Here is a 23821-nt window from a genome sequence, read left to right on the forward strand (position 1 = left end):
CAGTCTGGACTTGCATGCTCCAGAATAATTTCAGTGCGATCCTGTGCAGCTCTGCTGTGCTTTAATAGCTTTCCATTATTTGAATTGGGCAGAGTGTGCAGCCTTCAAGACTCTATTATAGAGCAGCTAATGCTATAAGCTGCCTGAGCATTGTTATGCGTACAAAATCAATTAAGTGACTAAATAGGTCATTTACAGCTCAGCACTGAAAATATGTGATCTTGTGTGTGTGTGTGTGTAGGTGTGTGTGCAGCATCTTTCTCTGGAGTTATATCGAGTAGATGAGGGGATAATTCTTTGGGGTAGAGATTCTGAAGCTCAACTTTTTTCGGAGAAATATTTTTACGCAACTCTACATTTTCTCAGACAGACAGACAGACAGACAGACAGATAGATAGATAGATAGATTCGTACAAACGCGTTCAACCAAAGTTAAGGACACTGAATATGAGAATAAATTACTTGTGAGTTTTTGCAACGGAGCTTGCAGAACCCCGACGGACTCTAAAGCCACCGTTGAAAAATCATTTCATTATTCCGAACTTATCACCTGTGAGTCACCGTGAGTCAGGTCGCCAAGTTTGGCCCAAGGATGAGTGGGTGGGAGTGTGAGGAAGCAGGAACGGAAGGACGGACGGACGGACGAAGGGGGAGGAAGGAGGCGGGACGCTCAGAAGTTGCTCCATGTCGTGAGAGCGCACCGCGAGTCTAAACCTCTCCACGCTCGGGAGCGCAAAGGAAAAAATGTTGCTCTAATCTCGAGGCTTTTCGCAGACGTGTTACCGGCAAAACTTCCTTCGCCTGCATCGTCCCTTTTATCCGCAGGAAAGTATCGCCAAGCGCCGATGTATCGATGAATTTCACCGGGGAACTAACAAGCGTCCTCCTGCTGCTGGTGCTCCTCGCAGCGAAAGGTAAGACACAGTGGGATCGGTGCTGGACGACGAAACGCAATAAGTACAATTATCCTCGTCACTTTCTGTTTGCCGCCACTTTATTTAGCAGCTGTATTCATGAGAGCGGCTCCTGACCTTACTTGTCAGATCAGTTCTAAGTTGTCTTTAGCCTCCCACACCTCAGGTGAACTCCCATGTGCGCGTCTGAGAGAAAGACCCGTGGAAACAAACAGCTTTTGTTCCCAGTCCAGAGACTGAAGCGCCACGAGACCAGTCTGGATGATTCTACTCGGGGAAAGGAGGCTGAACTTTTCTTCAAGTTGGATGACATGTTTGTACAAATGCATGTTGATGATGGCGGATGACTTATGCTGGAATGGCACTTTGTGAAATACGAGCCTTTCTCAAATTATTCTGTGAGTCCAGAAGCGCACAAGCCTGAATGCACGGATTTACCCGCACAATATATTTTAACATGCGCACAGGGTTCAGTTTTCTCTGGAGATGATGATCTATGATCGTGACATCCTCGCATTACAGCTAATACCTCAGTCCCCGGAGCTACCGCGAGGCACCCATGCATAAAAAGAGCCAACACATGGATAACATACGTTTCTCCAACAGCAGCTTAATGGCTGTCAGTGTTGATTTCATACCTGAATCTCTCAGACGTGTAGGGACGTGGGCTTCCTCCACCCACAAAGGTCAAAGGTCAGGGTTAGAGACATTACATTACAGTACAGTCCTGGAGCTGAGGGGGTTCTCTGTCTTGCTCAAGGGCATTTCAGCAGGCAGATGGTTGCCAGCGGTCTCTAACAAGTAGGAAAATTTTAAGAAGAAGCTATGAGGAAAAATGTGATTTCTCTGTTGCTCAATGCCTGTTGTTTGTGACATTAAATCACAGCAGGATCACTTTTACACACTGTCTGTATTTCATTTTGCTCCATGAGTGATCCATTTCCTTCCTTCCTTGTATTTCCAAAATTGAAGCCTATTCTTTTTTCTATTTTCTTACATCTTTAGTGCATGTAAGGCTGCCAGTCCCCTCTGTGCTTTCAAACAGCAGATTTTGAAGTGGGGTCCCTGAGTGACTCCTGGGGGACCCGGAGCAGAACAAAGAATAGATAAATGCTTTAAAGTAAAACTTTTATGCTGCATTCACATGTAGCTGAATGGTTATTTTAATCCTGAATTTCATCTCACTCACCTCCTCAAAGAGTAAACAGACACAGGTTTCTCAGGAGAGCATCTTTACCGGTGGGAGCACACAGCCTAATGGGTGTCTGTCTGTGTGTAGGATAAAATAACTTGCTTTAAAGTGATGTTTTTTTTGGCGGTGTATTTGTTTAAAGTGCTGACTGCAGTTTTTTTGTCTTTAACACCTGTCAGTCAAACACAATGAGATACTTTAATGTCTTTTTTCTGTGGATATTCTGTTGCCGAAGTTTAAGTTTCTGCCTTAAAATACAGAGCTGAAGAAGCAGTGAATCTGAAAAGAAGGTTTAAAGTTTTCAGGCAGGTTGTAATGCTTTCATTTTAGACATCTTTGGGCTGAAAACAAGTATCTAATTACTACAAACAACAGCTCTCCAAGAAAATAAACTGATTATTTACAGACCGTAGTTCACAGGAATCAAACATATGTCTGTTTTGCCGTGGCTGCCTACCTTCTGCTGTTTATAGGAATATAAAACGATTTGAATAAATCAATTTACTACTATTCAACACATTTAAATTTTTAATTTAGTTTAACCACATTAAAATCATATGAATTTCACTAGTGGCTTATACTCTGCTAAGCTAGTTAGCTTTGGCTTGACTTTTATTCCTCAATAAGCTTAATTTAATTAGTGGATATAAAAAATAACAACTAACAAAGAGAATTACCAGGACATGTGTTTATTACATTACATACAGTATAACAGCTAGGAAAAAAAAATCTGTCAGTAAGTTTAGTTTAAGCTTCGCCTAAGGTTAGCTTTGGCTATCATTCTCACCAGCTAGCTAGGCCTATAGCTAGCTCTTTTGCGTCATCTTTTTGGCTGCTTTTATTTTATATTGTATTATTTACACAATACAAATGGCAGATTCAGTTCTTAAGTCAATTTTGACCATGTATGTACTCGTACTTGACATCTTTCCCTGTTTGTTCAGCCACGGTGCAGACTGCCGCTCATAAACACCCAAATCTTCTTCAGTTTATCCCAAACAAACAGGAACTTTTCCTGGGAGTGACGTGCAAGACACTTTGAACAGAGACTGTAGGAGGTGTGATTATTCTGGCTGTAGGTTGAATCATTGCTGTGTTAATATGAAAATATTGTGACTACTAAGCCCCGAGTGCAACAGTGAGTTTGTCCCAGGTGTGGTACTCGGAGTCCCCCTGTGGGGAGAAGACTTAAGTGTCTTCGCATTGTCACGCTCCAGTCACCGTGTGAAAGACACTGGCTTAACACATCCTGCAATCTGACGCGGACTCTCTCATCACTTCTCTTATTCTCTGCTGCCTCTCTCTGTCATTCTCCTCAGCTGGAGAGATTTGCCACAGCCGACTGCTTTGTCGCTTTGCCCTTGAACTGGGCGAATTTCAAAAGGAACAAGAAAACGGTGCTGTGACGGGATGACAGTGTCAATACACTCACGGCAGAACAGATTTTGTTCATGTGGGAGGAAATCTACTTTGTGTCCTCACTAGTTAGAGGTGGTTAACTTCTCTTAAAAGCCAGAAAAATGAAAGGATTTTGCCCTCACCTTTCTCTTAGCCCAACTCTGTCCTCCAACTCTCTTCCCTCCTTTCCACAATCCCTCATTGGCTGTGTGGGCTATTTTATGATTCTGGACAGGGGCTGTGTATGCAGATAAGTGCCTGAAAAACACACAGTGACACACACATACACACTCCCAATGGAGGTCCGATTAGTGGGCTGCAGAAGGTATTGTCTCCTGCCATCCAGGATCGAGTGATTTGTCCCCATAACAGAGAAAATGCTGATCCTGCAGTCCATCGGATTGGGCGTTTTAGTCAAAAATAGAGGTGGTTGGAGTAGCTTGGAGGTAAGGAGTGAGATATCTGTACGGCAAGGGGTTGTTAGCTGGAGTTATGACATTCAAAAATAAAGTCACAGCCGGTGGGATAGATTGTGGTGTACACTGGCATATTGCAGGATGGGACTGGCTCCTTAAAGTTTGAGATTAAAATGACTGAAATAGCATGATGCATTTCCCCGCAGCATTTTGCCTGCATCATCTCCAGCAGAAATTGCTGAGAGAGATGTCCAGCCATGCCTGCATTATACTGATCTGATTTGCATTATGTTTCAGGCTTGACCCTTTATCTCACTTTACTGTGCATTTTAATAGGCTGCAGCTGCGTGTTGACAGTGTAAAGAGGATCTGCCTTTTCAACCGAGAGAGCAGCAAGTGCAGTTTGCTAATAATAAGAATGATGATTAAAAAAATCTCAAATGAGGAACACAAGTCATCACAACTGAATGTTTTAAATCAATGGAGGTTGCAGTGTGATCAACCAAAGGCAAAAATCAAATGCTCTTTCTCACAAGCATTGGAAATGGTTTATATTAAGCCTCTGTAGCCTTTATCTAAGTCTGCTTGTATGGAGTTGTCTGCTTGCTTTGCAGCACCATCAAGCACATTTGCTCCTCTGCCAGACTTAAATGCTCTTCTGAGCTTGGAACTACAGAGCAGCTCTCTGGTTTCTCTCCCAGAAGCAATATAGTTGCATTAAAGTCTGACAGGCAATCAGTGGTGTGTGTGTATGTGTGTGTGCGCTACTGTGCGTGTGGCTTAAGGACTGTGTGGTGGCTCGAGGATCCTCTTAACGCGATTGTCGTGTGATTATTGCAACCAAACCCCCAGCTCCTTCCCTCGCACACATACTGTGTAACCACCACAGGCAGAGGCAGAGACCGTATTCAACCCCCCCTCCCCAGATTGGCTTAGACCATCTCACTCCCCTCCAACCGCCACCACCACAGCACACGCCACACTTTCTCTCTCCTTTTCACAGACATCCTCCTCCAGACAGCCCTGCTGCCTGATTCCTCTGGGACATCCTGGTCGTCAGTGCTGGCAATGAACTGAGTCACGCTTTAGGATGCAGCGAGAGAGGGTGAGAAATAGAAAGCTAGTGGTTGAGCAGGATGCCTTCCATGGAGGACAAGGATAGCTTTCCTCACTCCTCTCTCATAACATTCATTATTTTCTATTGCCTGGCTGCTGTTTCCTTTGAAATATGTCAGATCTTCTTCTATTGGCTTGTTTTGCAATAGCTGAGTACATTTGATTGAACAGGTCGAGGCCCAACAACTTTAGACTTTGTTATTTAACAGACAGGAATTAAGCCTCATTCTACACTATATCAGTGTCATTCATAATATGGTCTATGGCCTTGGCGTTTTGATTGTTTGCAGTCATCTTGTTTAACTGTTCAGTTTTTTAAAAGGTGAATGAACCCAGTATCATTCACACCAATCACCAGGTAAGGTTTTGCCATGTCACCCATTCACCCAGTGATGGTGTTCTCACAGACTGCCCCTATGTATTCATCAAAGTCCTCCAGTCTCCAGTTTTAATGTTGTAGCTTCCAGCTCCGAATCCAACAATAGTAAAATGTTGCAGTATTCTAAGCCAGCCCTCCATTGATCCATCCAGCCACTCCATCCATTTTCCATTCTCTTATCCATGTCTGGTTTGTGGAGAACAAATCCCAGCATCCTTTCTTTAAGAATTTGATGGATCCTTAGAACTTGTCAGGTCAGCATGGGAAGTATAATATCCCCAGTCTGCCCTGGACCTGCCCCAGAGTCTTCACAGGTCCAGACAGGGGAAACTGTTCCATCTTGAGTAACTCCAGGCGGTATGGAAGAAGAGGAGCTGAAAAACTGCTGCTTTAGTTCTTCACAATTCATAAGTCCTATCCTTCAAATTTTAGCCCCTTTGTATGTAAATCGTGTTGGGTGATACATTGTTCAAAGATTTACCAGATTGGAGAAAATAGCAATACTTCAGGACAACCGACTTAAGATGCAAATGTGTTACATTAAATAATAAGGCAATTGATGGAGTGAGATTTATGCTGCCTTTGACTTTATTGTTTGCCTCCATTAATCCATGCTACAGGTATTCCCTCTCTCTAAATCTGACTGTTGGAAAGCCAATTTCCAGTGACTGGAAATGAGGTAAGATATGAGATTTGCTGTAGGCTCCAACAGCAAAGCAAAATCTTAACTCAATACTGATTCAGTCGATGCTGACTGGCATGCATGATCAACATGCTCCAGCCTCACTGCAGGAAAGATAAGTAGACATTAGTACTGATTACTCAATTACCCGCAGCTGTGACTGCAGTGCTGTGAAAACTACCACAACCTCCCTCTACAGGCAGACACAGTTTCTAAACTGTGTTTCTGAGTGTTGCAGCAATACGCTGTTAATTTCCATCTCTTACTGCAATGAAGTGCAACTTCTCTAAATGCTGCAACTGTAGCAGCTTTTAAAGCTACACATATGGTCACCACCGCTGTTAAGTATCTGTCAATCAAATGAAAACACATGGTTTAAGCTCTTATTTAATTTTTTAGTAGAATGACTAAGTGTTATTTCTGATAGAGCAGCACCTCTCTTTCCCTCCAGTCTTCCCCTTTTCTTGGAAAAATGGGGATAAATTCACTGGATGTGTTCAAATGATGCAAAAAGTGAACTTTTTTGTTTTCTGTCTCATTTCTTATATTGACAGGTGTGCCCAGTCTTTTTTAAAGCCATGATCTCTCTTAATTTTTCAAGCACTTTGTCATATCAGGTGATCGTAGAGTGATAAATTGTGTGACTTGGCCGCGATCAGTCATGGTTTCTTCAATCTGCTCGAAATACACAGGTGATTGAGAAGGAGGTGTGAGGGACCAAATGCACCAAATCTGTATATCTCACCTCATGCATTTGAATAATTTCTATGCAAGGAAACATAAGGCTAGACACCGCTGCGGCAGCTCGCTGTGACTGAATGAATGTAGGGATAGTGGGATAATCATTTTAGTTCCCAACACCCCTCATCTATGATACAGGGCCATTATTGTTCTGATGCTGCGTAGCCATTTAAGGATTTGGCTTTTTCATATAGAAATAGGAATCTTACAACATGCAAAGAATCTGACCTCAAAACTCCTACCATCTTCTCAGATGAAAGCATGGACTACTGAATTTTATGCATCAGTGAAAAAAAATCATATGCTGTTCACAGTGAGTCAAATCAAAGGTGAATGGACACACTGTACATAAATAGGAACGTGCGTACACACAGGCACAGTTAGATGGGTGCACTGTATATGGGCGAGTGCTCATACATGAAGACACACATAGGTTAGAACGTGCACCGTATTCTAAATGGGATAGTCACAGCACATGCAGTAATCACTGTGGAGCCTCTTGTGCGTCATTCAGCATGTCACGGTCAGGCCATCAAAAACCCTGGAGAGCAAAGACACGCTATCTAGCTTTTCTCTGCTTGTTCTCGCTGTCACTTTTCTCCTCCTATCGCCTCTCTCCACTCTCTCTCTCTCTCTCTCGCTCTCTGTCTTTGTATCCTGTTTCCATGCACTCACACACACTGTCAGCAGTGTATTATTGGAGTGTAATTAGTTCCTTCAGAGTGTCCACCATTCGCTCCCAGGCTCATCCTTTTAAGCACATGCCTGATCAAAGAGTCTCCCACAGGCCACGGGCCTTTCTGCTCAGGCTCAGGCTCCTGTAGCCACGAGAGACAGAGACAGACTCACTGTTTGGCTTGTTAATTCTAAATCAATGTGGCTATTTAAGGGGGAAATGCATGACTGCTTGACTTGGCTTTATCTGCGCCAGAACAAACGCTTGTCACTTTGTTACCACGTCACAAAGACAGGGGAAGGAACGAGCACACATCTGGTAAAGACAAGTGAGCTGATAAAATACAAGACACATTTTGTTAATGACTTTGGAGCAATCTTCAACAATTCTAATTGGGAGTTTTTAGCCAGTGCAACTCTAGGGATGGAAGTGTTGCTGGGTCCATCACTTAGGTTTAATAACTCAACAACTATCTGAGGGATCTGAGGGAAATTCATGATCCCCAGAAGCTGAATCCAAATTACTCTGGTGATACCCTGACTGATCCCTTAACTTTTCACGTAGCGCCATCATCAGGTCAAAATTTCAATTTGTCTGAAACATATGACACTGGCATCACCCTCAGCTGTACTTAATATTTAATGCTAATTAGTAAATCTTCACATGCTAACACGTTTATCTAAGATGGTGAACATGGTAAACATTATACCTGCTTAATATTCGCATGTCAGCTTTGTCAGTGTGAACATGTTAACATGCCTGACTTAAATATTTAGTTCAAAGCACTGATGACATAAAATTAGCTTCAGCTGCTAGCCCTGAAACAGCATCTGAGCATAACAAATCAAAGCTTTATGAGCTGATCATGTTATAAATATAACTCCACAGCTGGACCAGGTGAAATTACATTTGCTCTAGATTTTAACTAAAGCTTTATCATTGCACGAGAGAGTGTACACTTCCTTAAATGAAGATTGATCTTCCTCAGTCATGAGTTTTTCATCTCTCGCTGACTGTTACTTTCACATACACACTCATAAATGCACCAGTGCCACAGAAATGAAATCCTTACATTGAAAGTCTTGTGCAGGATCAACTGAGGTGAAGTGCAAAGGTTATAATTAACTTCCTTTAAATTAAGGCTACTTAAGATCTTCAGTGGCAGAACAAAGAAGGGGATTAAGGGAGTGACTGTGCCAAGAAATGAACAAAAAAAATAATTGGCTTTATTTTTTTTTGTCACCATGAGGTCCAATTAATTGAGTGATTTTAATTGCCCTGGTTTCCCCTTTCCCAATTAGAGACTTAAACAAGGTTCTAAAAGTGCAGCGAATCACTGAGCAGTGGGCAGTTTTTAAGGCAGGTACTAAGAGCTGAAATTACACAAGCGTCTCGAGAGGGAGACCTTTTCATTAAGCTTTAAGCTCGCCTCTGCCAGTGACCTCAGAAAACTTCTTAAGATTCTGAAGCCACTACAGTATAATGTAACTTTTTACCCATATAGTAGAGTATTGGAACTAGATCTGACTGAGTATTTTTAGTCTTTATTTAACTTCTTGGAGTAGTTCTGTATTAAAACATTTCCTGTTGAAACAAGACTGTCAGCTCCACTGAAGTAAAAATCAAATCCGCTTTTTCTTCTGATTTACTAACTTAGATATCTTTGGTTACATTGCCTTCATTGGGATGGTGATCCTGATTGGAGTGGTGACTCTGATGAAAGCAACGCAGCTTAAAAATGTTTGGGGCAACAAACATGACAGGAAAAAAAAAAAAGCTGAATGACCCGATTTTCTTTTATCTCAGTGGACTTGATTTGGCTTCTGCCTCCACTGGCCTGCACCGATGCTGTGCGTGCTCTATCTGAATTTGAAATTAAGTGAGACTCACACCTCACCATGAATTTGGGGGAGGGAGTGATAAAGATGTAAGTTTAATTCTAACTGTAAATAATGGGAATAAATAAAGTCATTGCTGCAGCGTTCTGTTCATGTTTTGATTTTTGACCTTTAAATGGACCTGGATATCATCTGGAGTCGCATGTGTGTTCGTTCATTGTATTATGTGCACCAGATGTTGTGATTATATAAGTGTTGTGTTTTGGAGATTGAATTTTTAGCTCAGTCTACCCCTGAGCTGTTTTAGTCCCCTGTGATTTTTAAATTAAGCTTATACTGTAAAAACGGTTTAAGGGGTGTTTTCACAGTGTTTCTGCAAAATTGTTGTTAGGCTGTAACATTCAGTGACATGCTTCAGATTTAGATTGCCCCTAAAATAAACCAACAAGGGATGAAATTGAATTAGACTGTTATTTCCCCGGCCTTGGTAAGTCTGATTTGTGAACATAGAGCAAATGAACAAGTCTTCCAAAATGAGAAACCAGGCAGACTGTAATCTGATATGTATGTCTGCAGGATATCCATCTAAAGTGTGCTCCCAGGAGCAATAAGTGGAAGAATGGCTTTATGGCAGTGGAAATGAAATATTTGTTTGTGCATGTAGGTTCTTCAAAAAAAAAAAAAAAAAAAGATGTTTTATGAGTCTCTCTTTTATGAGACTATCTCACAACACTTACATGCCAACCATGTTAGCTTAGGTTAAACTAGTTTCATAGCTTTCAATTAATTATTGAATATATATATATATATATATATATATATATATATATATTTGTTGTGTTGTGTTATATATATATAAAACAACACAAAATATATAAACACAACAACACAACACAAACAAAACATATATATATATATATATATAATTTTTTTTTTTTTTTTTTAAATCATGCTTTGATCATTTTTTTCACAGATTTTTATTCTGTGAAAGACTGCTTCCAAGGCAAACCTGTAACTAACCTACACAGTATTTCAGTCATTCCTCCTTGTAGCAGTTTCAGTGATGAGACGTGACATACAAATTATCATGAGATGATAATGACGTAGATGATGAGTAAGTTGACAGGAGCTAGTCCTCCGTGCTTCTGGTTCGAAGAGAGTTAACCGACTTGCACAGAAAGAAAGTGTCCCATTAAAGGTCCCATGTTTTATTTAGTTGTTGTCTAGGAAACAAACCTTTTGAGTGAATGTGGCTATTTGCGTGTATATGGGTTGTGCCCCATTTGCCCTTTCGGTGAAGCACATTCTCCTCCATCTCTGAAATGGTTCATGCAGCTCGCTAAGTGCAAGTTTGATGGTTTGGGACTGTGTTGGATAATGGGTGCGTCACTTCTTCACTTGAAAGCTACAGTATGATAGGAGAGGTTGTCTTCTGCTTTTTGTTGTCTCAGTGTTTGTGCTTCGATAAAATAAATCAGTCAGGTCTAAATGGCATATGGGAGGACTGACTCTCAGTGTTTCTACAGCTGACATGGAAACAGCTAAACTCTATTGGTGTCCTGTATTTAGTTAACCAGAAAAAAGAGGATTAGTATAGAGGATTTGGAGCCACCATTAAAGCCACTGGCACAGTGTTCCTGAGTTTGTGCTGGATGGTGTGAGTGTGTGCTGTCCCAAGTGAGGCAACATTTTCTGCTTAGACAGGCGTGGGTCTGTGTGCCATCCCAGGCATCAGTGTTACTAGTGGCGGTTTTCCACTATATGACCTTTAATCCAGCCTCACAAAGGGCACAAACACTTGTGCAGACACACTCAGGGACACATCATTCTTTTGTACTTGAAGCATTTTGTGTTTGGAGATTTCCTAAAAGCTCTGAGGCTTTGCCTTCATTGTGTAAACATGCAACAGAAATGTCTCTCATGGCACTCCTCGATCTCTCACAGCCCTCACTCCATCAAGAGCAAAGAGACATCGACTAAATGGTTAATGGGTCATTTCACCTAAATCAAACTAAGACATGCTGCATTTTCTATCTTACCACTCATCCCATGGTTTGGGTTTATTTGCCCCCAGAAGCATGTCTTTCCAAACTTCAGGCTTTTTGTTATTTTTGGTGAACTGACCATTCAATTAAATGCGTAGGTATCTGCTGTGGCTAGAAAGTTAAAGAGAGAACATTTTTTTAAAATGTCCTGTGAAAGAGTGCAACATTTTTAAAGGCTTAACAAACCTTAATGAGAACATAACAATCATCTATAATATTTTGTTTAGCAGACGCTAATGTTAAATCATTCTGAGTGTTTAGTAATGTTGAATTCACGTTCAATTATCCTGAAATTATGGTTGTGGAGGACTTCTCAACTCCCACATTTTAGCACAGTGACATAATTTCCTCTTCTCTCAGTGCCTTTATGTCATTATAATTGCTCTTCTTCTTCTTCTTTTTTCTTCCTCTTCTCGTTTTCATTAGGCTGCTTTTCATCCAAAGCAGAGGACAGATTATTTCGGAGGTTGTTCCGGAGGTACAACCAGTTCATCCGTCCAGTGGAGAATGTATCTGATCCAGTCACAGTGGAGTTTGAAGTCTCCATATCTCAACTGGTCAAAGTGGTAAGAATAGAGAATCAAAAAGTACTTGTCTCTAAACAAAGAAATGACCTGTTTTATAAAAACATTTAATTTAATTCACCCTTTTTGTCCTTACAGGATGAAGTGAATCAGATTATGGAAACCAATTTGTGGCTGAGACATGTGAGTGATGTTCATTCTTCATGTGATGCCTGTCACATTATTTGTACACAGTGAATTACATTAAGTTGTGTTGATCCTCCAGGTTTGGAATGACTACAAACTGAGATGGACCCCTGTTGAATATGATGGGATTGAGTTCATACGAGTTCCTTCCAATAAAATTTGGAGGCCAGACATCGTTTTGTACAACAAGTAAGTTTTGTTCACTGATGGCGAGAGCTGTAGAGTTCTTCAGTATGCCATGTATGGCAATAATGTTGTATACCCATGTTGTAGCTACTCATCCGTAGTACCATGATGTGGTTAGCCCTTTAATTTTCTCATAAGTGTACCTTTCCTTATTTTTCTTTCTACATGCTGATGTTATTTATTTATGCTCACCATCTTCTGACCTTTTGAGTTAAATGTTGTAATGGCCTTTAAGTGAAATGACATTTACATCTCCTTGGAAATGCTCTCTCTCAGTGCTGTAGGTGATTTCCTTGTGGAGGACAAAACCAAGGCTCTGCTGAAGTTTGATGGCACCATCACCTGGATTCCTCCGGCTATTTTCAAGTCCTCTTGCCCAATGGACATCACTTACTTTCCCTTCGATTACCAAAACTGCTCCATGAAGTTTGGCTCCTGGACCTACGACAAGGCCAAAATCGACCTGGTGCTCATTGGGTCAAAGGTCAGTGGGTCTGTCTCGATCAAAGGGGAGAAATCCTGGCCATCAGCAGTTGTACTACACAGTATTTGTAGAATTTGTATTTTATGTTTTGTGAGAACTTTGTGATTCTAAAAATACTAGTAGAAATATTTCAGTATTACTTTTTTAGGTGATCATTTCCTTGATTTGGGCAAAAAATGAAATCTCCTTGTCCTCATGTCAGAAAATATTTAATGAGGCATCACAGTTTACAAATAATAACTTTTGAACGTGATGAACAAACTGACCTGATTTTGAATTTCATAAAGAGAATCTGTGAAAGCTAAGCGTGACTTTTTCACATTCGCATTTCCCCAGGTGAACCTGAAAGACTTCTGGGAAAGTGGAGAGTGGGAGATCATCGATGCACCGGGATACAAGCACGATATCAAGTATAACTGCTGCGAGGAGATCTACCCGGACATCACCTACTCCTTCTACATCCGCCGCCTGCCGCTCTTCTACACCATCAACCTCATCATCCCTTGCCTCCTCATCTCCTTCCTCACAGTGCTGGTCTTCTACCTCCCGTCTGACTGCGGCGAGAAGGTCACCCTGTGCATCTCCGTCCTCCTGTCCCTCACTGTGTTCCTGCTGGTCATCACCGAGACCATCCCCTCGACGTCGCTCGTCATCCCTCTGATCGGCGAGTACCTCCTCTTCACCATGATTTTTGTCACGCTCAGCATCGTCATCACCGTCTTCGTGCTGAACGTCCACTACCGCACCCCAATGACTCACACGATGCCAGAGTGGGTAAGGGCCGTGTTCCTTGGGGTGCTGCCCAGGGTGATGCTGATGAGGCGGCCCATCGACCAGGGCTGCTCCTCCCCTGCTAGTATTACGGCAGGGATTGGAGGAGGGGGTGGAGGGAGCAGCGGAGGAAAAAAGAAGAGAAAGAACAGCATAAGTAGTGGAAGTGGCACAGGAAGTGTAAGCGTTGGAGGTATAACTGGGGGTGTGGCCTGCCCACCGCTGGATGGTGGTGCGGGGGGAGGAGGAGCCTCCTCAACTGGTGGCTCCATGAACTGTGTGGAGTATGGTGACATGAACCGTGACTTTAACCGGGACATGAACCGTGACTTGAACCGGGACATGAACCGGGATATAAACAGGAGGTGTCCCTACAGAGGCAAGGAGGTGCCCACTCCTGTCCCTCCCCCGATGGTACCCCCTCCTCCTCCTCCTCCTCCCCAGGTACCCCAGACCCAGGCGCCCCAGGAGTCGGAGCTGCCCAAGGTGCCGAGACCCCTGAATGCCCCGTCGCCTGTCAATGCTGTTGTCGCCTTCTCCGTAGTGTCACCAGAGATCAAGCAGGCCATTGAGAGCGTGAAGTACATCGCTGAGAACATGAGAACTCGCAACAAAGCCAAAGAGGTATGCAAACAAGTTTTCAGCTTTCGTTGTCTGTGTTGTTTTCTACAAAATAACTGGAGAAATTTGTTTTTGGGGATTTCTGAAAAAGGGCAATCGCCTAGAGATAGATAGAAATCTGATGAATTGCTTAAAGTGACATCACCTGAGTCAGCGTTGGCTGGGGCTTAAGACTGCAAGTTTGAAAATGAAAAAAATCTGGGGGTGTGGAGTTAGAAAGAAGTGAATTTACCAGACCTCTGCAGCCTGCACTTCATCTCTGCTTGAGGCTAAAGGCTTGAGGCTACTTTAGCCACTACTAGCATAACACCCCCGAGGCCCTGACTGCACTGTTGGCCGATGAGTTGCATTGTGAGTAACGTAGGCACCAAGAGTGTGTAAAATTGAAAATACAATATCTCTGGTTCTGCTGCATCTAGTATTATTATTACCTACAGGTGCATTCTAGCTCCTAAAGGGAGACACAAACAAGAGAAGGGAGAGACACAAGCTCCAGGTCATGGCAAAACCAGAGGGCCATCACAGCGGCCGTAACTATACCCACTAGCCTGACCTTAACCGTAACTGTAAGTCTTAACCCTAAAATAAATGGAGGAGGTATTTTTTCCACCTAGAATGGTGTGAATAGGTTTTGTCTCCACAATGCACACAGCACACATATAAAAACACACACACAACAAAAGCTAGACTGTGTGTGTGTGTTATCTCTGCAGTGTGTGAATTCCTACCTAGCTTGGTAAACGGTGTAGAAACCATTTAGACGGAGCTATAAAGGGAGTGTAAAGCTGCTTGTTTGTTGCAGATGGAGGGCTTTGCGTATGCCTCCTGCGCACTCTGGATGGTCCTGATACGTTTGTTGCCTCGGCTCCATCTTTTCTTAGCAAAGCCCGGATCTTTCTTTGAGGCGTGTAGAATAGCCATACTGCTTCTTCTATAGGCACACACAATGGCATTATGGTCATTGCAGCCATGATCCTGTTGTGCACACTGGACTGATCAAGGAACACACATACTATACTGTATACACACACATATATGCATGGTTGTAAACACTGCTGGTTCTTTCAGCCTATCTTACACACCAACAGACACACACTCCTTGTAGCCATAAAACTCAGTGCTTAATGTGACGGTTTGTGCCATTGTTAGAAATTTCACAATTACCATTTTAAGCAAAGGTCACTGGGAATATATAGGGAAGAGAGACACATGAATGTGTGTGACCTAGATATTTTGTCTCATTTTTCTTTATACACACACATCTAAATTCCCTTCTTTCCTCTCCTCAGGTGGAGGATGACTGGAAGTACGTTGCCATGGTCATCGACAGGATCTTCCTGTGGGTTTTTGTGACAGTGTGTGTGCTGGGTACTCTGGGACTCTTCCTCCAGCCGCTCATCAGCTTCTTTAAATGAGACGGCTTGACTTTGTCTTGTCTTTTCTCACTCTTTTTGTCTACTCCTCTCTGTCTCCGTAACCCACTTGAATTAGTATGGGAATTATCCTTCCCGCAGCTCTTTCGCATCAGCTGTCTTCTTTCCCCACTTCTGTCTTTTTGTCTCTCCTCTTTCTGCCTCTCACTCTTCTCTGGGACTCCATCATCAGCCATCATTTCTAGCCCTCAGCTGTCCGTTTCCTCATATGACTTACCCACATTTCCCCATCCTGTCAGTGTGCATGCAATGATGTTATCCAGCCCTCTCCTTCACGGTCATCTTCTGTCTCCCATTGTGCCCATTCTTCTCTGTGTTTCCACTCTGCGTGTTTTACTAAAGATGTCCACTCAGTCAGGAAATTGTTTAAGTGATTATTATTATGAATACTGTAGAAGAACCTCTTAAGACACAAATCACTAAGAAAGAACAACCTGAAATACCTTTGTGAGTTTTGCAGTAGCACTTTGTCATCATAAGTCAGAGCAATAAAGGCAACACCTTTGAGAATTGTAGTGCAGTATGTCCCTCCATAATTTCTAAACTAAAGACTTTGACAGCTGGTAATAATATATACAGTCTTGTGATGGAAACACACATTTTTCTTATATACCTGCAATCATCTCCATGTTTCCCTGTACATACCTTTGTAAAATATAGGTGAGTTATGCATGATTTTTGAGAGGGACACTGGCTGTGGCTGTACACCCTTAATGATGATGTGTTTTGTACACGTGGTCACAGTATAAGTAAGTATAATTATGCACTGCACATAAATTCACAGCATCAGTGCAAACCTACAATGCATAGGAAACCCTTTGAATCGCACAATGTAAATTAAACTTGTAAAAAGACTTAAAATGGCCAAACTGACTCGAGTCATTTCTTATACTAAGGAAATGTCCTGGACTCAAACTCCGTCTAGATCTGGCATGATCTCTCTGTGGGTTTCCTCCAGAAGTAAGACGTAAGAGAAGAAGTAAAGGTAAAGTGAAAAGAAAGATGCTAAATTAAAAACATAGATGTGAGTGTATTCATCTGTCTGTGTGGCCACTTGATCTGGGTACACTCTGTTTCTTGTCCAGTGTAAGCTGGGATTGTTCTGAGCTCACCATGAACCTTTAACAGGACACATTTCTTATAAAATGGGTGAATGGATAGAACACGTCATACTTATGTAAATAACATCAAGAGTGAATAACCTTGGAAGAGAATTTTTCCTGTGAAGTATCAACAAAGCCTTCATATTCACAGTGGATTTGTGTAACTGTTTGCCTGTTGATTTATATCTAAATGTTGCAGTCATGCTTGAGAAGTTAATGCCCCTGACCTGGCATGTAATTGCATTGGTGTGTTTGTGTGCATTCCACAATTATTTTTTTTTTTTAAGCTTTTAGGGCAGGACTAATGTCCGACAATGATACAGGATTTTTAAGTTGTTCAGTGCAAGAGGAATAATTCCATGTAGGATGAGAAAAAGAGACAGAAGGAGGGGGGAGAGGTAGAGATGATACAGGGGAAGTAAAGCAGAGAGAATGGATGGAAAATAGAAGCTATATGAAACCACATAGCGTAGTAAGACATCAGAACAGGTCAGTGGAAAGTGGGCACTGGTAGCTTATAGACAAAGTGTGCTGACTTTTGGTGCCCGTTCAGCACCAAAACACAAACAAGAAGTCAGCAATGCAGAAATAGTGGCGCTCAGTTGTCTCAGTTTTTTCCCTACTGTTGTTTAGCATCTCAGAGCAGGTCTGGTTGAATGCAATACTGATATTGAGTCAATGCTGAGCCACTTTTCCTGCCCAATTAAAATTGGATTTTACTGTAAACGCACTCACATTTTCAGTGAAGAGAGAAGCCTGTATTCCAGTTCAATAAAGGTTTTAGTAGCTTAAAAAGTTTGCAGATTCCAGATTTTTAATTCAACCACTGGCCTTTTTATTGAGCATCTCTTAGCTATTTACACATAATAAAAAAAAGTATAATCTTGTTCCACTCTTTGTTTCACTTCTTAAAGTGTTAATTTTAGAGAGCAGCACAAGAGCCAATGATCTGCTGGTGACAGATGAATGATCCTGCTGTCTGTGTCATTATGACACAACAGTCTCATTGACAATTGTGTCAAAATGTTCCCACATCCTGTATCAGAGTGTTATTAACTGTATATTTCTTTAATAATGGTACCAATGCAACTAACAATGTTTAAAATGTGACTGAAAACTCCCCAGGGAAAATATGAGTCTCATGCACAATACTTCTCTCAGCACCAGCTTCTGCAGCTGAGTCTCACAATTACAAAGCAACTCTTACAGTGGGCAGGTGGTCATGATTTTCTATTAGGTATAACTCAATGAGTTTGTAGCTGCTGGTCATTGAAAAAGAGAAACAGTGGGACTAGGAGAGTTAGATACTAGATAGGGGATTGGAGAACTGGAGAAATGAGGCAGAAAACACAGGGAGGGAGGAGTGACAAGGCGAAAGGGTGAGGGGAGTTAGTCCAGCTTTTGAGGAACTGCCAAATGTACTCACTCTGTTTGTTGGGGTCCTGTTATGAGGTAGCCCATGTAAGTCCAGAGTGTATATCAGGTACAACACTGCAAAAATATAAAGAACTGTGAGCTAAGATCCATGTCTTATACATGCAAGTATTCAAACAATTAGACAATTTAATTACTAAATATAGGACTAAGATTTATTTTTATTATTGCAGATACCCATACATAGATTTGTTCACAAACAGCAACTCCAAAGCAAAAAAAAAAAAAAAAAAAGCGCAGCAAAGTGTTTTTCCTTTGAAGCTCCTCTCTTTCTCTGACTTATCCCTCTTTCCCTCCCTCCATCAAAGGTCACGGGTGACTCTGAATGTGCCCGTCAGCACTGATACACACACACACACACACACACACACACACACACACACACACACACACATACACAAACACTGAAAGTTCAGGGTGGTGAAGGAACAAGATGCAGCCCCCCCAAGTCAGATTGGAGTCTGACTCCGGCTTTGAATCGGCCCACCCTGTGGCTCCCAACAACTCAACCACTCACACTTAATCCCCGCTTGTGTGCACTGAATGAGCGCGTGCACATTTCTGTGAGTGTGTGTGTGTGTGTGTGTGTGTGTGAGGGGGAAGATTACACATGTCACCTGAGGAAGTGAGAGCAAGAAACAGAGAGAGAGAGAGAGCAAGATAGTGACAGTGTGTGTGTGTGTGTGTTTATGTGAATCCATATGTGCCCTCTTCAGCATGGATCTTGCTACATGCGGATTATAGGATGGATGGAGTCTAGTTATAAATATGGAGATGCAGCAGCAGTAGCAGCAAGCGTGCAACAGCCACACACAGTATCCCATCAGTCTCAGCCCGCTGCCAGCACCTGGCTGCCACAGAATGAAGAGATCAGCTGGAGAACCAGCCACTCCAGCTATATTTGGACAGTATTTGTTTGATGCGTGCAGTTTTCCAAACTGGCTTTACTCCAACTTATTGACTTACCCTTCAAACTTTTAACAGGGGGAGAAATTGTAAAAAAGCCTGTCAACACTTCTATTCTTTTAAAAACATATTCACGCTAACTCCCCCCTCCCCAACACACACATAAAAAGAAATCTCTCTTTAACATTTTTGGATGCCGCTTACACAATATTTTGAGAAACGTGCACGGGTTTGCCACTTCTCGAAAGCTGCAGCCACTTTAATCTGAATTTGTAATGGTGTCAGTTTGATATTTTAAAGCAGTGGCTGTTTCTTGAGTGATTGGACTTCAAGTACTTGGTGGCAGTCAGAGCAAAGCAGAGCACAGCAAAGCTCTTGGTGCTAAATTGAGGGATAATACATTATTAAGCCAGCCACATGGATGAATATTTTACATGATTCCTCACTGTTGATGCCGACAGTTAGCATCCAGCTCCTGGATAGCAGGACTCACAGCATGACAGACGTGTCATGGCGCATTCATCAGAAGGATCGAATTTCATGCTTTTTGGTTCTTTTTGTGATCAAATTTTTTGAAAAATACATGTTACACATGTCACTTGTTTTAAATCTTTAAAGCAATCTCACATGGGTCTCTCTTGGTCCACATCTTCTCTCTCTTTATCTTTTTTTCTCAGTCTTTGAGGGACCTGGGATGCAAGGATATGATGAGGGGACATCTACAGGGGGACCAGTAGAGCATGCTGGGAAAAGTTGGGGTGAGGCTGTCGGGTGAGACGGGGCCACACTGCAAGGCAGACAGTGGATGGTGAATTAGGGTAGTCTCTTGTGTCGTCAGGAGCAGAATGGTACGTGCCTGCGGCCAGTCAACCGTGGATAAGTAAAGGAGACTCTCCTCTAAATAATTCATTCCAGTGGGAGCCTTCTGAACACACACACACACACGCACAGTCTGCTCATACACATAAATGACTGCTTCCTGAACTAGAATACCACACACACACATGTTCGCAAAGAACGGGCTTCTAATTTTACTCTCTGATGAATATTTATAGATGGATGAAGAAACATTGTCTTAGAATTAAGAAAGAGCATTTTGGTGGAACAACAGAAAATGCTTGTGGCACTTCATGGGGTTTGAGAGCAAACGTTACAGAAATTTTAGTTAACATTAAGAAAAATACTTAATGCACCTTAGGAGCAATATGCATTTCTCTGTTTGAATGTTCTCTGTTTTCTTTTTCACTTCACCATCTCCATGTGACCTGCACTGCCTGAACAGGAGAGGTGGGTGGCAGGGCACATGAGTTTTTATTGTTTTCATTAAATCTGCATATATAAAAAGAGTAATAAGGGAAGTATTGCTGCATGGTGTTTATTCTGTGTGCGTTGCTGATGTGTTGTTCACAGTCACATAGTGCTATTTTTGATACATGGGAGATCAGGAAAATATCATTGTAGGAGGAAATGCAGTGTTGACCTGCGCTATGTAACCTGCTTTTCTGAGTACAGCTACGCAAGCATCCTAACTTGTGCAGAGCTGGAGCACTGGTAGAGAGAGAGAACCTGCTGAGAACTGAGGCAATTAGATTCAACCAAGCACCGACGCACACCTTTAGGCTAAAACATTTGACACTGAAATGGGAAAAAATAGAAAGAGGAAGGGAGGGGAGAGGAAAGACGGGATGGAGGGACATGTAGTAATGGACAGTTTTAGGAGTGGACACTGAATTTGTGGTGCTCTTGAGTAAAATCTGATGTCTAATGTCTTGCGTCAGTGCACTACACACGCACTCTGTTGTCAAGTTGTGCTACTAGGTTACGCCACATCCTCTTTATGCAACAATGAAATGTGTGAGTCAAACCTTATCAAGTCTAACAGAAATGATGACTGAGATGATTTTCCTAATGTTTTTCTGAAATGAAATTCTGAGTGAGCCACAGTTAGAAAGAAACATATATATTGGTAGTTTTTTAATAATAAAGTTTAATCTAGATGCCTGACAGCATCTAGATTAATGGGCATGGACCCTAAGGACATACATTATGATGCATAGGGTGCTCTACAGGCAGTGGATCAGCACCCTGGACAGTGACAGCAGCAGACAGCACTGCCACTGGCTTTTCAGCACCTTGGACAGCAACTGGAACACAGAACAGAGCAGGGCCCTGAAATCTGCCACTACTCCAGGTCATAAAGAACTTTACTTTTGGAGTATAAAGAAAGAGGGGAGGCAGACTACTGTAGAGAAAGAAAGTCTCACTTCACAACCTTCTACTGTAGGCTCTAGGAGTGTGTTTCCTCATGATGGATGAACAGCTGGACCCATTTTTGGGGCAAGAACAATTGTTTCTGTTGCATTTACTGTTAATGTGGACAGCATATTATAATGCTGTGTAATTCAGCTTTGCACTCTCTTTAGCTTTTTACACTCTTAACACAGTGAGGATGTAAATACAGTATGAAATCTTCTGCTCAGTGGAGTCAAGACTTTTCTGATGCTACCGCAGCAGCTTTATGTGAATGTGACACACAGCATAAGTGGGTGCGTGACAGAAGGTGCCTCATTATCTGTCTGTCTTGTCCAGAGGCTATTGAAGGTTACACAACATTTCTGTGATTCTAGATGAGAAACAGAGACTGATTTCTCCAGGGAAAGCGTCCACTGTGAACTCCTCATGGGCACTGACACACAGAGACGGACACAGAGAGATAGAACACACACCCAGCCTCACCACATCACTGGAGTACACATACATGCATGTACAGTCTGTGTACAAGTACACAGTCGTGCACATGCAGACACTTAAATACACAGCATGTGCAGGCAGATAACGTAACCACAGACAAAAATATGCAAATTCAGATTTACATACATACATATTGGCACATGGGCCAACACAGGCGGGGAGTCACAATGCACAATGTAATCACATCATATGAGCACATGGACTCAAATGCACAAACACATGCATGGAGACACTCACACATTATGCACAAATGCAGATGAGACACACACACACAGACACACGAACACACAGAGCACAGCTGACTCACATCTGATGACAACATCTTTGGTGTGCCAGAGTCAATTCACTCTCCGCCAACTGAGTCTGAGGACTGAGGTGTTCTGACACACACACACACACACACACACACACACACACACACACACACACAAACACACTCTCTCTTACACTGGGAGTTCACAGTATATTTCTAAAGAATTGTACCATAGAACACTATAACAATAACACACTATATATACATAGTGCGGTGCTGAAAATAGATGGCATGATGAATGTAATCTTATCAATTATCTCTCTCTCTCTATCTCTCTCTCTTATCAATTATTATCTCTCAAAGAGTGCCATACATCAAATGCCAGAGGGAACAATTAAATTACACAAAGCAGCATTGAGAGCTGTCAGGGGTCCAATCAAGTAAGTCAAGCTCTCATTTTAATCCTAGTAGGAATATTCTTCTCTACCCAGTTTTTTAAATCTTTCTTTTAGTTTTTTGAAGGCACCGCTTGTTAAAAAGCTGATGATGATTAATATCTACACTAAATCTGACGGCTTGTGGCTGTGTGTGTGCAGCGCAGAGTGAATGAAGGTGGCACACACACACACACACACACACTGTGTTATCTGAAGGAGACAGTATTGTGACACTGGGCTACAGGCTTGAGTTTCAAACAATCAGTCGCCTTTTCATCGTATCATGTCAGTCAGACTCAAACAAACAAAAGGAAAATCAGAGTTAGCCATCTGGATGTATTATCATCGTTACAGGTCAATAAATATTTTGTGTGTGTGTGTCTGCTGAGTGAGGAAGCTCATTCTGTTGCTAAGGTTTTCCAGTCCATCAGTGGCTGATATTGAACTGTTAAAATGGCATTTGACCCCAAAGTCCACCATCCTCCTTTCCTTTCCTTTCCTTTCCTTTCCTCTCCTATTTCCTCCTTCTCTTGTAAGTTTTGACAAAAATTCCAATGACTTTTTTCCTCTGATCTGGTCAGAATCTCTCCATCTATTTTGCTCTGCAGCTCTTTGACACTTTAGATGATTAAAATATCAAATAACTGAACTCTTGCATTACTGATGAGTGGGGATTTTTACATCAGATCGCTTAAAAGTTCAACCAACTTTTGAAGAAATTTTCATCCTCTAAAAGCTACTTTTGGTAGCACTGATATTCCACAGTTTACAAGGTTATCAGGTTTCCATTTAAAGTGCTGGTGGTAGCATTAGTGGGCTAATAGTATTAACACGTGTGAGACCACTGACTTTGTATTTCCCTTTGAAGCTTGTGTGAGATTTGATTTCCTTTGCTGTATCCCCCTCCTGCCTTTATCACCATTTTTAAAAATCCTCACAATAACAAACAGATTAAGATTAAACCCACAGGCCTCAGGAGACAGGGCTGTTTTCTTTTATTTATTAAATATTTCTGCACCAAGTCAAATTATGCAGACTTTAATTATGAGCTCCACAACGGCTGAGAAAACAAAAACAACACCAAACAGAGGAAAGAGGAGAACACTAACACACACAAGCAAGCTCTAATATTTGGTAAACACACACAGATGCAGAAAATGTATTCTCCCGTCACTTTCTGTCTTCTCTCTCTCTCTCACACACACACATAACGCAATGCACACACACTGTGCAGCTGCCCACAGTTGTCTGGGGAAGGGACCGGCAGGTTTCCAGCCCGCGAGATGGGACGGTCTCGGAGGCAGCAGCTGCCGCCCCACGGCTCCAAGTGGAGCA

General features: G+C 42.1%; 1 protein-coding gene across 2 annotated transcripts; it reads left to right on the plus strand.

Annotated features, from left to right (window-relative positions):
• Positions 1–566: 566 nt before the first annotated feature.
• On the plus strand, positions 567–17545 carry LOC108878349 (neuronal acetylcholine receptor subunit alpha-3). 2 transcript variants are annotated; one of them, XM_018668976.2, is made up of 8 exons: positions 567–914; positions 11824–11963; positions 12060–12104; positions 12187–12296; positions 12570–12777; positions 13114–14172; positions 15459–15508; positions 16499–17545. In XM_018668976.2, exons 1-8 carry the CDS (start codon positions 854–856, stop codon positions 16536–16538), a joined length of 1713 nt encoding a protein of 570 aa, XP_018524492.1. In that variant the 5' UTR covers positions 567–853; the 3' UTR covers positions 16539–17545. The 2 variants fall into 2 exon arrangements, with proteins under 2 accessions (XP_018524492.1, XP_018524483.1); XM_018668967.2 differs by lacking the exon at positions 16499–17545 and having other exon boundaries at positions 15459–16486.
• Positions 17546–23821: the final 6276 nt, after the last annotated feature.

The sequence above is a fragment of the Lates calcarifer genome, linkage group LG8 (genome assembly GCF_001640805.2).
Source record: "Lates calcarifer isolate ASB-BC8 linkage group LG8, TLL_Latcal_v3, whole genome shotgun sequence".
In the NCBI taxonomy this organism is placed as follows: domain Eukaryota; kingdom Metazoa; phylum Chordata; class Actinopteri; family Centropomidae; genus Lates; species Lates calcarifer.

Bases quoted from the DNA above. Each gene is read 5' to 3' on its own strand.
- LOC108878349 (XM_018668967.2), top strand. From the start codon at position 854: ATGAATTTCACCGGGGAACTAACAAGCGTCCTCCTGCTGCTGGTGCTC. The intron at 915-11,823 runs GTAAGACACAGT...CGTTTTCATTAG, and splicing joins GGTGCTCCTCGCAGCGAAAG to GCTGCTTTTCATCCAAAGCA. The intron at 12,778-13,113 runs GTCAGTGGGTCT...GCATTTCCCCAG, and splicing joins TGGTGCTCATTGGGTCAAAG to GTGAACCTGAAAGACTTCTG.